Here is a 12,411-nt window from a genome sequence, read left to right on the forward strand (position 1 = left end):
TAAACAGTCAGTATATCTTCATAATTCTAAGACTAGTGTGTAAATTAAAAACTATCATCTGATTAAACAGTCTTGCACTGATGGGAAGCAGCACATGAAGCCTTCAAAGAGAAGTACTCCACCATTAAAATGCTAGTAAATCCCATTCTTCTCACAGAGACACTTCAGTACATTATAGTGGTCACAGCCACAACTTCTGCAAGCGCGTCTTTTTCAGACAGTGTCAGAAACTCTGTAACTGAGGATGTAATCACATGATCTCTTTTCAGACTAAGGAAAGAGGCTAACATCTTGTGTTATTTAACCTATACATATGAAATTACAGAGGCAATCATTAAGACTTTAAATAAGTATATAGAGAGCAGTTTTAAAATACCCATCTGTTCAATCATGGGGATAATTCAAATTTTAGCTGAAGCACACATTTGCTGTTCTCACACATTACCACTCAGAGCAAAGGCCCAGGTACACACACTACCAATTCAACTGCTTAAGTTTAAAAAAAGTGAATCCCCAGCTCCTTTAAGTACTTAAACCTGAGATTCAGGTACAGCACTTCACAGAGTTACAGCTCCTACCTGAAATCCCCTCTCTCACTAATCAACAAAACTCCATCCTGCATCACACACTTTCATTTTTCTATGAAAATAATTATGACTTAAAATTGACTCCTTTAGTTGAAACTCTGGAGAACTTGTGAAGACATGGGTACTGGCACTAGAATAGAATGAAACTACACGTTATCGAGACAACAAAGAGTAATGAATAGCGTAGAGATGACTGCTTAATAAGTTGCTTAGTTGAATGAAGTACTAGTTCAATTGACACTCACCTTTTTCCAGAATTCTAAATGAGAAGTTGGAGGGTCCATCTTGTGTTGAAGTAGGCAAGTTGTCTACCTTGCTGTCTGGAGGCTTCTGAGGAGCACTAGAGCTTTTTGGTGGTTCAGAGACTTCCAGTTCTTTCTGCGCTGTGTTCTGAGACACTGGAATGTGGTCTTCACTCTTTCTTGGAGGATTAAAGCTGAAGCCAAAGAGAGAACCAGTGGCTGAAGTATTTCCAAACGTGAAAGTCTTTGACTTTTCATTACTGAAAATGCTCTTGACAGATTCAGATCCAAATACAAACTTTGGAGGAGAAACCACTGTTTTTGTTGGTGTTTCAGAAGTGTTTGACACCTCTGTAACCTCTACAGTTACATCAGAAGTATCATCACCATGGCTAAGGTCAGTTCTTTCTCTGGTAGTTTCTTCCAGTACAGCTACAGCGTTTTTACCACACGGAGATTCCTTTGGTGTATTGGCACGAGAAGAAAGAGGTGTTATCAATGTCTCTCTCTCTTGGGCATGCTTTGCTTCATCAAAAATTTGCTTAAATGAGTCTGCAACATCTTGCAGCTTGAATCGCACAGCTAGAAGTTCTACTTTCCTTTCTCCATCTGCAAAGTCACATGCAGTCCATACCCATGCTCTATCAGATCCTTTCATTTGTTGCATATTCATGTCTGGTGTTATTCTATGATTGGCACAGAGTTTTAGTACCTGGTCCCTTCTCATTACTATACGTACTTGTTTGTTGTCGTAGTTCTGTAATATCTTGATGTCCCCAATACCTCTCTCTTTCCACTGATTAGCATCTTTGTCATATCTGTAGAGCTTAGCTCTGTGACTGAAGACAACTTGCTCATTTTCCTCACCACTGGTCACTTCCACGAGATCAGGCAGAGGTACCACAGGTTCAAAGTACTGCCCATCTCTCTCCTCTTCCTGAGTAACATCAGAATCTTCATCTGTGCCTACTGATGTTCTACTCTGGTTCTGTTTGGCCGGAGATTTGGATGGGCTCAAGGCAGATTTAAAGCTGAAACTAAAACCTGTGGTAGACTCTCCAAATCTAAACAGATTTTTCCTTACAGGGCTACTTGCAAGAGGTGATGCATACACAGAACTACTTACACTATCATCCAATGCTTCTTCACGCAAATCATAGTTATCCCATTCCAGAGTAGGCCCAGTACTTTCAGCATGCGGCTTTATAACCAGATCAGAAGTACTGCTGGCACAAACAGAGTTTCCATTTTCCTCTTCTGACAGTTTAGTTTTGTCATCTGTCAGAAACGTTTTGAGATCTTTTAAGCCACACTTCATTTCTTCTGCTTTCTGTATAAGTTGAGCTGTCCTACCTGTATCAACAAGTTTATGGGGTGTCTGCAGTGGTATATCTAGTAGTAGCCTCTGACATTCTTCAAACTTCTGTTTGAACTCCTCAGCCTGCTCTGGTGTCTTGAATTTTGCTGCCAGATGCTCCAACTTAGCGTCACCATCAGAGTAGTCATTGGCCATCCACATCCATGCCTTGTCTGAGCCAGACAGCTGTTTCAAGTTCATTGTTGTTGTTATCCAGTGATTTGCACACACCTTCAGTACCTGCTCACGCCGCATTAATATTCTTACTTTGCCATTAACTTCATTTTTAAGAATCTTCAGGTTACCCACCCCACGTTCTTTCCACTGGCTTGTTTCTGGATCAAACCTGAACAGCTTTACTCTTTGGGAGTATAACACTTTCTCATCTTCCTCTCCTGTAAATGGTTCTACTTTTTCAGGCATCTGAACTATAGGTTCAAAGTGGATATCATCACTGTCCTCTGTCTTATACACATCATCATCCTTCTCACCAAGGTCAGCAGATGTATTTGATTTGTGATCTGTTTTAGAATCCTGTGAAGAAAACAGTTTTTCACCTGCACCTGAAAAGCCTTTGAAGTTAGGGTCTTTTTTGCCAAACTGAAAGCCTTCCCCAGGAGTACTTTTCGCAAGCTCGGCAAAAGTAAAAGTGCTACTATTTTGCCCAAAAACAAAGTCGCCTTTCTCCTTGTTTGCCGATTCTTGAAATTGGAACGTAATTCCGCTATCTGAAGGCGGTTCCTTTTTGTCTTTTTCATCAGTGCTTTTTAAGAAGCCAGTTGTACACTCTTTGGATGGCTCATCTTTCTTAGTGGTATTTTTACTAGACTCCTGTATCCCAAATTTAAATCCATCTGCAGGCACTGGCATTGAAAAGCTAAATCCTTCCTTTGCAGACTTAGCTTCAGTATCAGAAGGAATCTGAAATGTAAATGATGGTGTCTTGCCTTGATCACCATGACCAAACTTAAAGCCCTTTTCTAAGAAATCACACTTGAAGCCTGTTCCCAACTGTCCTCCAGCAGGTTCAGATAACTTACTTTTCAAGCCAAAAGTAGGAGTTGATGAAGCATCACCAGCAGGCTTACCAGATGGATTTGGCATTTGGCAGGCTGCACAGGCTGGTGAAGAACCTTCATTCCTCACAAGACAAGTACTACAATCCCACTGCCCTTCCTTTTTAGTAAAAAGCCCTTCAAATCCATTTTTCTGTGGCTTACTTGCATCAGCAATGGAACCAAACCTGGGAGCAGGGGATGCCTGAACATTAGGTATAGGCACATTTGGTTGACTTTGAGAGTTAGGATTCTGACTTTGTGAGTTAGGATTCTGACAAGAACGACAGTTCACATCTTTTGCTTCATTTTGGACTAGGCATACAGAGCATTCCCACTGACCTTCTTTTTTAGAATATGCAGTTCCCAAGTCATTTTGAATAGCCTTTGGAGCAATTGCTTGGCCAAATTTAGAAGAAGTTTGTTGACCAGATACTGCTGTATTAGTTTTGTTTGGATTCTGGCACGCAACACACTTGGAGGCAGTGGGTTCGTTTCTTACTAAACAGACACTGCAATCCCATTGACCTTCCTTTTTAGCAAAAGCAGATCCAAATTTGTCCTGCACAGTACTACCACTGGCTTTGAAACTTCCAGCAGAGTCAGTTAATGGGGTGCCATGTGTTTCCCACATATTTGGATTTGGACTTTGACATGCCACACAATTCTTTGCAGCTGCTTCATTTGGAACTAAACATACTTTACACTCCCATTGATCCTTCTTCACAAGATGCTGCCCAAACCCACCAGAAGAATAGGTTTGCGGGGCTTCCTTTCCAAATGAAAAAGTGGTAGGGCCAGATGCAGTTGATGTAGCTGTAAGACTGCCTTTGCTATCAGATTCACTGCTCACCCCATCTTTTGGGAACTGAAAGCCAAAGTTCAGGGTCCCAGAAATGGATCTGCTAGGCTCCTTGATGTCCTGATTTGTTGTTTCTCTTGCAGTCCCATTACTCTGAGTCACAGATGTGTCAACATTTGATCCCAAGGTTTTTAAAATATTCTGTGACTCTTCAAACTTACTTTTGAAAAGCATTGCTTCCTCAGGTGTTTTAAATCTAATTGCAAGCTGTTCTGGTTTTGGCAACTCGTCTGCATAGTCTAAAGCATGCCATACAAATGACTTATCTGATCCAGCATTGGGAGTTAATTTCATATCAGTATTTATGTAGTGATTTGCACAGATTTTCAGCACTTGGTCCCGTCTCATTAGAAGACGAAATTTGCCAGACACTTTATGTTTCAGTATTTTCACATTTCCAATACCCCTTTCTTTCCATTCTTTAGATTCTGCATCAAAACGAAAGAGCTTGGCTCTGTTGCAGAAGAATTCTTCTTCATCTTCCTCACCTGTCTTTACTTCAATCTTGTCAGGGAGTGGCACCACAGGATCAAAATGAGGACCATCATCATCCTCATCTCCACCATGCGTGCTTCCTCCCTCTGTTTCATGACTTCTATTGGCCAAATCTGAATTTGAAGTCATAAATACAAGCTTGCTTGGTTCTTGGACACTAAACATATCGCTCTTCTCAAAACCCAGGTTTTTGTGCGCATTTTGTCCCATGCTTTCTCTAAAAGAGATGCCTGGAATATGTTTATTGCCAAAATTGAAGATGTTTCTTTGACTATTTGTGTGATCATTAACTGGTTTTTGTTCGATATGTCTATCATCCTGTAAAGGTCTATCAGATGTCAGAAGACCCAAGAGGCTTTCGCTGCTATTAAAAGCTGCATTAGCAGGCTGCGTTGTAGCTTGAAGAGAAGAAAAGGTAAAGTCTCCATCATTAGACTTGAAGTTAGTGTTGAATTTAAAAGTTGTTGGCTGACTCGACTGTGCTGGTGTTGGCAGAGATGTTTTTGATCCTTCTGCTGTTCCTGGCTGTCCAAATTTAGATTTTGGAAACTCTATCACTTTTGACTCTGCAGGCTTTAAAGCTGGTGGCGCAACTGAAGGCTTTGTGAAATAGCCTGGTTCAGGCAATGGTGGATTTGTGCTTGCCTGTGGAACACCATAATTGTAATAATCGTCACCCCCACGAGGGGAAATGAGTCCAGTAGCAGGAGAATCAAAACGCAGAGGTGTGCCATATATTTCTTGGGAAAACATACAAGCAGAAGTGTTTTGCAGAGGTGGTGTATGCATCGGTTGTTGATAAGCATATATATGTTGCTGAGGTGTAAGTCGGTTCATGCCATAGACAGGAGCCTAAAGAAAAAGCAGAAAACAATTGCTTTGCTTATTATGGTAACAGAGGACAAAGTCTTACTGTGCTGAAGCACACATAACGTACTCTCAAAAGCAGGGCATACTTTCATACGAGTTTAAGTCTAAACTAATTCTAACTTAGTTTAAACTGATTAGTTTAAATCTTAAAAGGACATCTGAAAATAAGCATTGAAAAACAGGCACAAGATGAGTGGATTGTATTTTTATGAAAAAAAGCCTTGAAAACCCCATTCTCTTTTGCCATACTACTTGGGGGGGTGTGGGGGGAGGAATAAATTAAGTGCTATCACACATACCCTGTGGGGTACATGTACTAACATATTACACATATTTTGCTGACTTTTCCTCCTAAACTCCACATCCCCCAAATTAGGCAGAAAGATAAGTTATCAGTTTATCACGAGAAGTCCACGTTTACCAAATACTATATAAGGAACTGCAATGACATCCAAATACATCTAGAACCAAAATCAGTCATTTTCACTAGATCATTGGAAGTAGCTTAAGTGGATAGATTTGTTCTCACCTTCGTTGGTGTTACATTGGTTGCGGCAGTTCTGAGAAGATACTGAGAGTTATAGGCAGGGGACTGGCTGTAGTAAACAGATGGGCCAGTGGTAGCAACTAAAAAGGAACAACAGGAAAACAGTCTATACTTGATTTTTTTGTTGTTGTTTTGAATGGACTCTCCCCAGCAATCAGTTTTTAATTGTAAATCATTAAAACACTTCTGCATTATTTTCAAAAGTCTTACTTTGTTTAGTTAAGCATTCAGATAAAAATTCAGCAGCAACTTACCTGTTAATGGAGCCTCATGAAGATTTTGTGCTCTCTGATAGCCCTCTGACATCGTATCTGTTCCATAGCTTTCAGCAGGCCACCGATGAGACGATGCATTTGAGTTGGAATTATTAAGTTTCATTTCTTGCATTTCATTCTGTCAAGACAGTGAGCCAATCAAAAGTATATACTACATAGGTATTTGTACAAGAAAACATAAGGAACAATCCCTACCCTTTTGCTATTTAAAAGCATGTTCAAGATTGGGGAAAAAAAAAAATTAAATCAAGAGGTACCTGCTGGAATCATCCGAGATCTGCCCATGCAGTACAAAGTACTAAAATTGTGTTCTAGAGCCAGAAGTAAAACAAAACCAGAGCCAAGTGGATGAGAACCAAGCTGATGAAAGCAGAACTCTTTCTATACACAGCCCTTAGACAAGTTGCCTCTACACCCCTGCCGAAATCCCAAGTAAGAGTTTTTAAGCAAAAAGATTTAGGCTTGCACTCAATTTAGGCGGATGTTTACAAAAGATAATTCCACTGATTGAAGTAATAGTCTAGGAACTGTAAGTTAGCCCATGCTATTTTTACAAAATCCTCACCATAGCTACAAGGCCAACTGTTCTTCACTGAATATGGTGACAAAATTGTTTACCTTTAAAGCTTCCACTTGCTGACAGATCATCTGAAGTATAGATCTGTGATCTTCTGCCCACTGAGGAGGAGTTTTAGGAGAAAACTAGAAAAAAAAAAGTTAATTGAATCTAGTGAATTTTTCTTCAAACATAACAATTCCCTGAAATAATAGCTGGCTAATATACCTTGTAGCTCTTAGTTGGTGAAAGAGAGAACTTAGTTGGTGATGGAGTGGAATGTTTCATCTCTGAATCTACAGCTCGTGACAGACCATTTCTGAAGGCAGGACTTCCCTCTTCACCATTCTCACCAAGTTCCTGGATCACTGTATCTAGCATTTCCCTCACAGTTTCAATAGACACCGGCAGCTAGAAAGTTATTTGAAACATGAGTCATGATTGCAATTCTCCCTCAGAACAAGACAGACTACATTCAGAATTCTGGCTGAACAATTCGCAAGGCTTTCATTACACAAATACTGTTTTTTCAGCAACGTTCCAAATCTGTTAAGATTCATGTAAGAAAACAACTCACACAATCATTAGTTATACTTTTTTTTTAAACTATCAATCTCTATAAAAAGATAGTGGCAAAAGTTATTTTTTTTACATTAAAGCTTTCATCCACAGGGTAGTCTGAATACTGCATCATCTGGTAGGTTACAGAAGTTACTCAGAGTTTATCAATCCACTGGTGTTAAGCAGGTTATTTGTCTTGAGTGGAGAAGTTTAACTTGCCTTAATACAAAACCTGGTCTAAAAAAGCTAACAAATGCAAATGGTTTCATTTTGAAACAGTAACCAAAGCCACTGCATCTCTTGTTCCAAGTTTTTAAAGCAAGAATTACTTACTTTCTCAGTTACTGACATATCTGAGGAGCTTTCCTCAATGATTTTCATTAAATAATGCTTGCTTTTAAGAAGATAGGTTTTGTGTTCTTCTTGTTCTTCTGGCAGCATGGCATCATTTTCAATCTCTTCAGCCTTTCTTTGGAAGATCTAAAGAAAAGGACGCAGATTAATTAAGAGCAATCAGAAGGCAACTGAAAAAAGCAAAGCATTTTGGGGTGATGCAATTTATAAACTTACCACGGCAAGATTCCAGTATGAAACCACATTCTTAATAGCTTCAAATGCTAATAAAGCATCATCAGTTTTGCCATCAACTGCATCCAACATTGCAAATGCTATACGTGCCTCTTCTTCATATGCTGCAACCTGAAACACCTACAAAGAAAGTGAAAGACAACTCGTTCCTAACAACAGAATGAGATAATTATTTGTTTTCCTATAATACAGGGAAAATACTTTTTAAAGAAAGTTGGTACTAAGGATGTTTAGTGCCTTCCAATCGTATACACAGTTTTAAAGGTAAGAATGAAGTTGTAAGGAGAGATTTTTTTCCCTCCTTTATCAGATACCGATACTACCAAATTTTATCATTAACAGTTTTATAGTAATAACAACATGAGTTGCACAATGCAGAGAAAAATCCCACAACTGTGTAAGTTTCTGACATAGACCCTCTCTTACTTCAGCCTTGGCTTAATCAATCTGTACCTGAATGTCTACACTATGGAAGTGTTTGAAGAAAGGATCAGTAGGTTCAGGAATACTCCTCTTCTTTTTGATAGTTTCCAGCATAGGCAAAACTTTCTTCCAGTAATAAACACTTCGTCCAATGTATTCCTTTTGGTCGTAGAAAGAGTTAAGGCTAATGCCCTGGTGAAGAAAATGGAATAGAAGCACTTGTTATTTCAACAAATTCAAGTCAAAATGCTGTTCATGCATATCCTTCTCCTGTTTTCTTGAAAAGTTCCAAGAGTGCTTCTCTGACACTTGAGATAAACCTCGGGAGGTTATCTCAAGAGCTATGTAAAGTAACATACATATAGAAAATAACACTACAGTTTAAGACACAAGTACATTATAGGGTGACTAAAGCAACTAATTTGCCTGACCGCCATGGTTTAACCGCAGCCAGGAACTAAGCACCATGCAGCCGCTCACTCACTCTCCCCCCACCAGTGAGATGGAGGAGAAAATCGGGAAAAGAAGTAAAACTCGTGGGTTGAGATAAGAATGGTTTAACAGAACAGAAAAGAAACTAATAATGGTAATGATAACACTAATAAAATGACAACAGTAATAATAAAAGGATCGGAATATACAAATGATGCACAGTGCAATCGCTCACCACCCGCCGACTGACACCCAGTTAGTTCCCAAGCAGCGATCCCCCCGTCCCCACTCCCCCCAGTATATACACTAGATGTGATGTCCCATGGTATGGAATACCCCACTGGCCACTTCGGGTCAGCTGCCCTGGCTGTGTCCTGTACCAACTTCTTGTGCCCCTCCAGCCTTCTTGCTGGCTGGGCATGAGAAGCTGAAAAATCCCTGACTTGAGACTAAACATTACTTCGCAAGAACTGAAAACATCAGTGTTATCAATATTCTTCTCATACTGAACTCAAAACATAGCACTGTACCAGCTACTAGGAAGACAATCGACTCTATCCCAGCTGAAACCAGGACACTGACAAAATAAACAGCAGTTCTCAATAACACATTCTCATCTGATTTTTTTTTCCCCTCCCCTCTCTCTGTTTATAGTATGGAAAATAAGAGAGAAAAACACCTCAGCTTCTACATATTTAAAAATAAATCTTGGCTTACTGTTTTTTGCAGGCTTTTTGCCCAGTGTATAATTAAGGCAGGTTGAAGGCCATGCTTCTCCAGTGTTCGCAGAGTACTTATTCCATGCTGCACGATAAGCCTCAGTTTTGCTGCTGTTCCTGGTCTGAATACCAGAAGAAACATTGCTTGATTAGTATTCTCTATTTTTCATCTGTTCACATGTCATTTGCTTGATGAATATAGCCCACAGTTTTAGTCCTAACCTGCCTCTAGTTTAGAAATGCATTGTTAGAAATGAAAAAATCCATTTTTAGAAATCTTTCAAGTGTATCAAGTCCCTACTACAAAGCTTCAGTGTCCAAAATACGTCAAAAAAAGAAATTTAACTTTACAAGAATCTATTGGGACCAATCCAAGCTGCTGTAGCAGGAGCAGCCTAAAGGCTTGATCAAACATTTCCAAACTGAAAAAGCCTTACGTTGTTTTTCTCTGAATAAGAGTACGAACGGCATCCCACCAGGATCTTTGCTTTTCGGTATAGAGCTGTTTGCACACTGGCAATGGTAAGAATTGAGGCTGATGCGCACCGTAGTGAGAATTAAACTTCTCTTGCAATTGTAAGTTGCTAGTGAATACCACCCCAAGTAGGAATACCTGTTTTTGTAAAAATAAATAAAATGTATTAAATACCAAAAAGCTTGAATTATAGTACTTTTAAGAACTTGGGAAGTTTACTTACTTCAAGGTCCAATAGGCAAATGGATTCAGGAGCATCTGTCTCAAGTCTCGATGTTTCTTGGGGCAAGTGAAAAAGCTGTTTTAACCATTTGCGCATTGGGGGTAAGACTGACATAGAGTTCCACTGCAAGCCAAGCCACACGAGGTGCTGGAGACTGCCACTGTGCATTCGAACAGCACCTGTGCAAAAACAAAGTTCGATGCAGATGTCAACTTTCTACAAGTCAGAAAAACTTGAATCTGATCAAAGCTGGGTTTCACATTTCACTCTGTCAGAGCAGCCAAAGATACTTTGCAGACGAATGAGCACCAAGATTCCAACTTTCACTTATGAAAGATTACAAACTTCAAATTAGCCAAATATATCAAGTAGACAGTTCATCTGAGTGCTCAAGCCATCAACTCCTTAAGCTTCTGAGGGGGTAACTCTCAGATTTCCTTTCACTTCCATCCTCACCATATTCAGTCCAACAGGCAACTATTTTTAGCAATCCTATTTACTTCTCCAAAATCTTTAAGGAATTATTCAAGTAAGACTTTATTGCAAAGTCAAGAAGTGCAAGTCTTGCCTAGGACAGGAGGGCAACTTTTGACAGCTATTCCAGGTATTCGTCTTTTGTTGCAATATGAAGTATTTGTAGAAGACCTTCTGCTACAGAAAGTTGTGTTGAGTTTCAGAAAGTAACGCCTCTTACCAATATCATATTTATTAAGTTCCACTTGCACTGGTGCTTGTGTATTGACATTTCCAATATCATCTGTGCCAATAAAAGATCTCTCTTTAGATGCTCCACTCTCAAACAGGCTATCAAACAATGTAAATGAACCACTCTTGTTTGCAAATGATTCCACAATCTCTTTAAAGAAATCTTGCTTGCCATGGCTTAAGTTCAGCAGCATATGACCTAAAAAACAAAAATATCACTTCACATAAATAAAGCAGTGAACATAAGGAAAATAATATTTGATACACTGTTCTTACTACCGGAGGCTAGGCGGAAATCAGGATTTCCCCTTATGAAACCCATAGACTGTTAAGTTTCATTCTCCCTGTAATTAGGTCAGTGTTTCAGCACATAGGCTTTCCAAGCTTTTAGTGACAACAATCCCAAGGCATTTGTAAATCCAGTTCTTTGGGAAAACAAAGCCATCTTCTTATCATTACTATTCAAGGGGCATTGCAACTGTCCTTAAAATAAGTAGCTGTAATACAAGTAGAAGTCTGTCTTATCAAAATCCATTCTGAGACAACTGAATCTGATGTCTAGTGGGTTCGTTTGTTTTCATCTAGGCACTGCAAGAGTTTGTAGACTGAAAAACTGCCTATACTTAGCAGCAGAAAGAGCAAAGCTGATGAACAAGTAAGAGGATAGAAAGGACAGGGCAACAGTAATATTTTCTTTTCCTCTTGGGGCTAACAATACTTGCAAAATAGTATCAGCAGACAGAAGCCATGTCCAATAGATTAAGAGACTGTAAAAGTTAAGTTCTATCGTAGTGTGCTGGAGAGGCAAAAAGGAGGGAAAAAACCCACACTTGAAAGAGAGAGAACACGCTCTACCAGCATGCTAAAGAGGAGAAAAAAAAACCTTTAGGTGTCAGGATCAAACTACTGTTTTGTTTTACACATGTAGTCAGAATCTAGAAGGTTTTATTGCATATTGAATTGCTAACATTTCAAAAGTTTTCTTTAACAAACCACTTAGCCTTTGAAGTAACTATCCATAACACTAAAATGGAACTATGTAGCTATTTTTATTACCAGACTGGCTTTTTCGATCACAGGCCAACATTTCAAGCACATCTTGTCCAGCTTGATCCCCCTTTATTAGTTTTGACTTTGGTTTAGGAACCTGGTAAAGTAAGGAGAAAATTGTTACAACTTTTTCACAATAAGAGCGGATCATTTAGATTAGTCTTAAGAATTAAGAAACAAGCTTCTTTCTAGCATTAGAAAACTATAGAAACCCCCCCCCCCCTAATTCATTCTGAAGGTACTGTATCACAAATGCCTGGGGGGTGAGAGGAAGTGAGTGAGGAACCCACCCAAAACACACAAACCCCCGAGGCGGGCAATTACAGCTATTGCAAGTAACATTAAACGCACACAAGAGCAAAGTAATACCCAGAATGCAAGCAGTGGCA

The 12,411-nt window shown here is 39.4% G+C and overlaps 1 protein-coding gene across 4 annotated transcripts in view; it reads right to left on the reverse strand.

Annotated features, from left to right (window-relative positions):
* Window positions 1-12,411, reverse strand: part of LOC115334574 (E3 SUMO-protein ligase RanBP2-like) — a 34,338-nt gene that overhangs the window by 13,831 nt on the left and 8,096 nt on the right. For all 4 annotated transcript variants that reach the window (XM_029998925.2, XM_029998923.2, XM_029998924.2 and 1 more), the window contains exons 8-20: window positions 12,029-12,119; window positions 10,962-11,171; window positions 10,268-10,446; window positions 10,007-10,182; window positions 9,568-9,691; window positions 8,449-8,610; window positions 7,978-8,115; window positions 7,741-7,887; window positions 7,075-7,257; window positions 6,909-6,992; window positions 6,270-6,408; window positions 5,998-6,095; window positions 833-5,450 (exon numbers count right to left, since the gene is read on the reverse strand). In XM_029998925.2, coding sequence (XP_029854785.1) covers window positions 833-5,450; window positions 5,998-6,095; window positions 6,270-6,408; window positions 6,909-6,992; window positions 7,075-7,257; window positions 7,741-7,887; window positions 7,978-8,115; window positions 8,449-8,610; window positions 9,568-9,691; window positions 10,007-10,182; window positions 10,268-10,446; window positions 10,962-11,171; window positions 12,029-12,119 — 6,349 coding nt within the window. The remainder of the gene's footprint in view (window positions 1-832; window positions 5,451-5,997; window positions 6,096-6,269; window positions 6,409-6,908; window positions 6,993-7,074; window positions 7,258-7,740; window positions 7,888-7,977; window positions 8,116-8,448; window positions 8,611-9,567; window positions 9,692-10,006; window positions 10,183-10,267; window positions 10,447-10,961; window positions 11,172-12,028; window positions 12,120-12,411) is intronic.

Source organism: Aquila chrysaetos, chromosome 23 (assembly GCF_900496995.4).
Source record: "Aquila chrysaetos chrysaetos chromosome 23, bAquChr1.4, whole genome shotgun sequence".
Lineage (NCBI taxonomy): Eukaryota > Metazoa > Chordata > Aves > Accipitriformes > Accipitridae > Aquila > Aquila chrysaetos.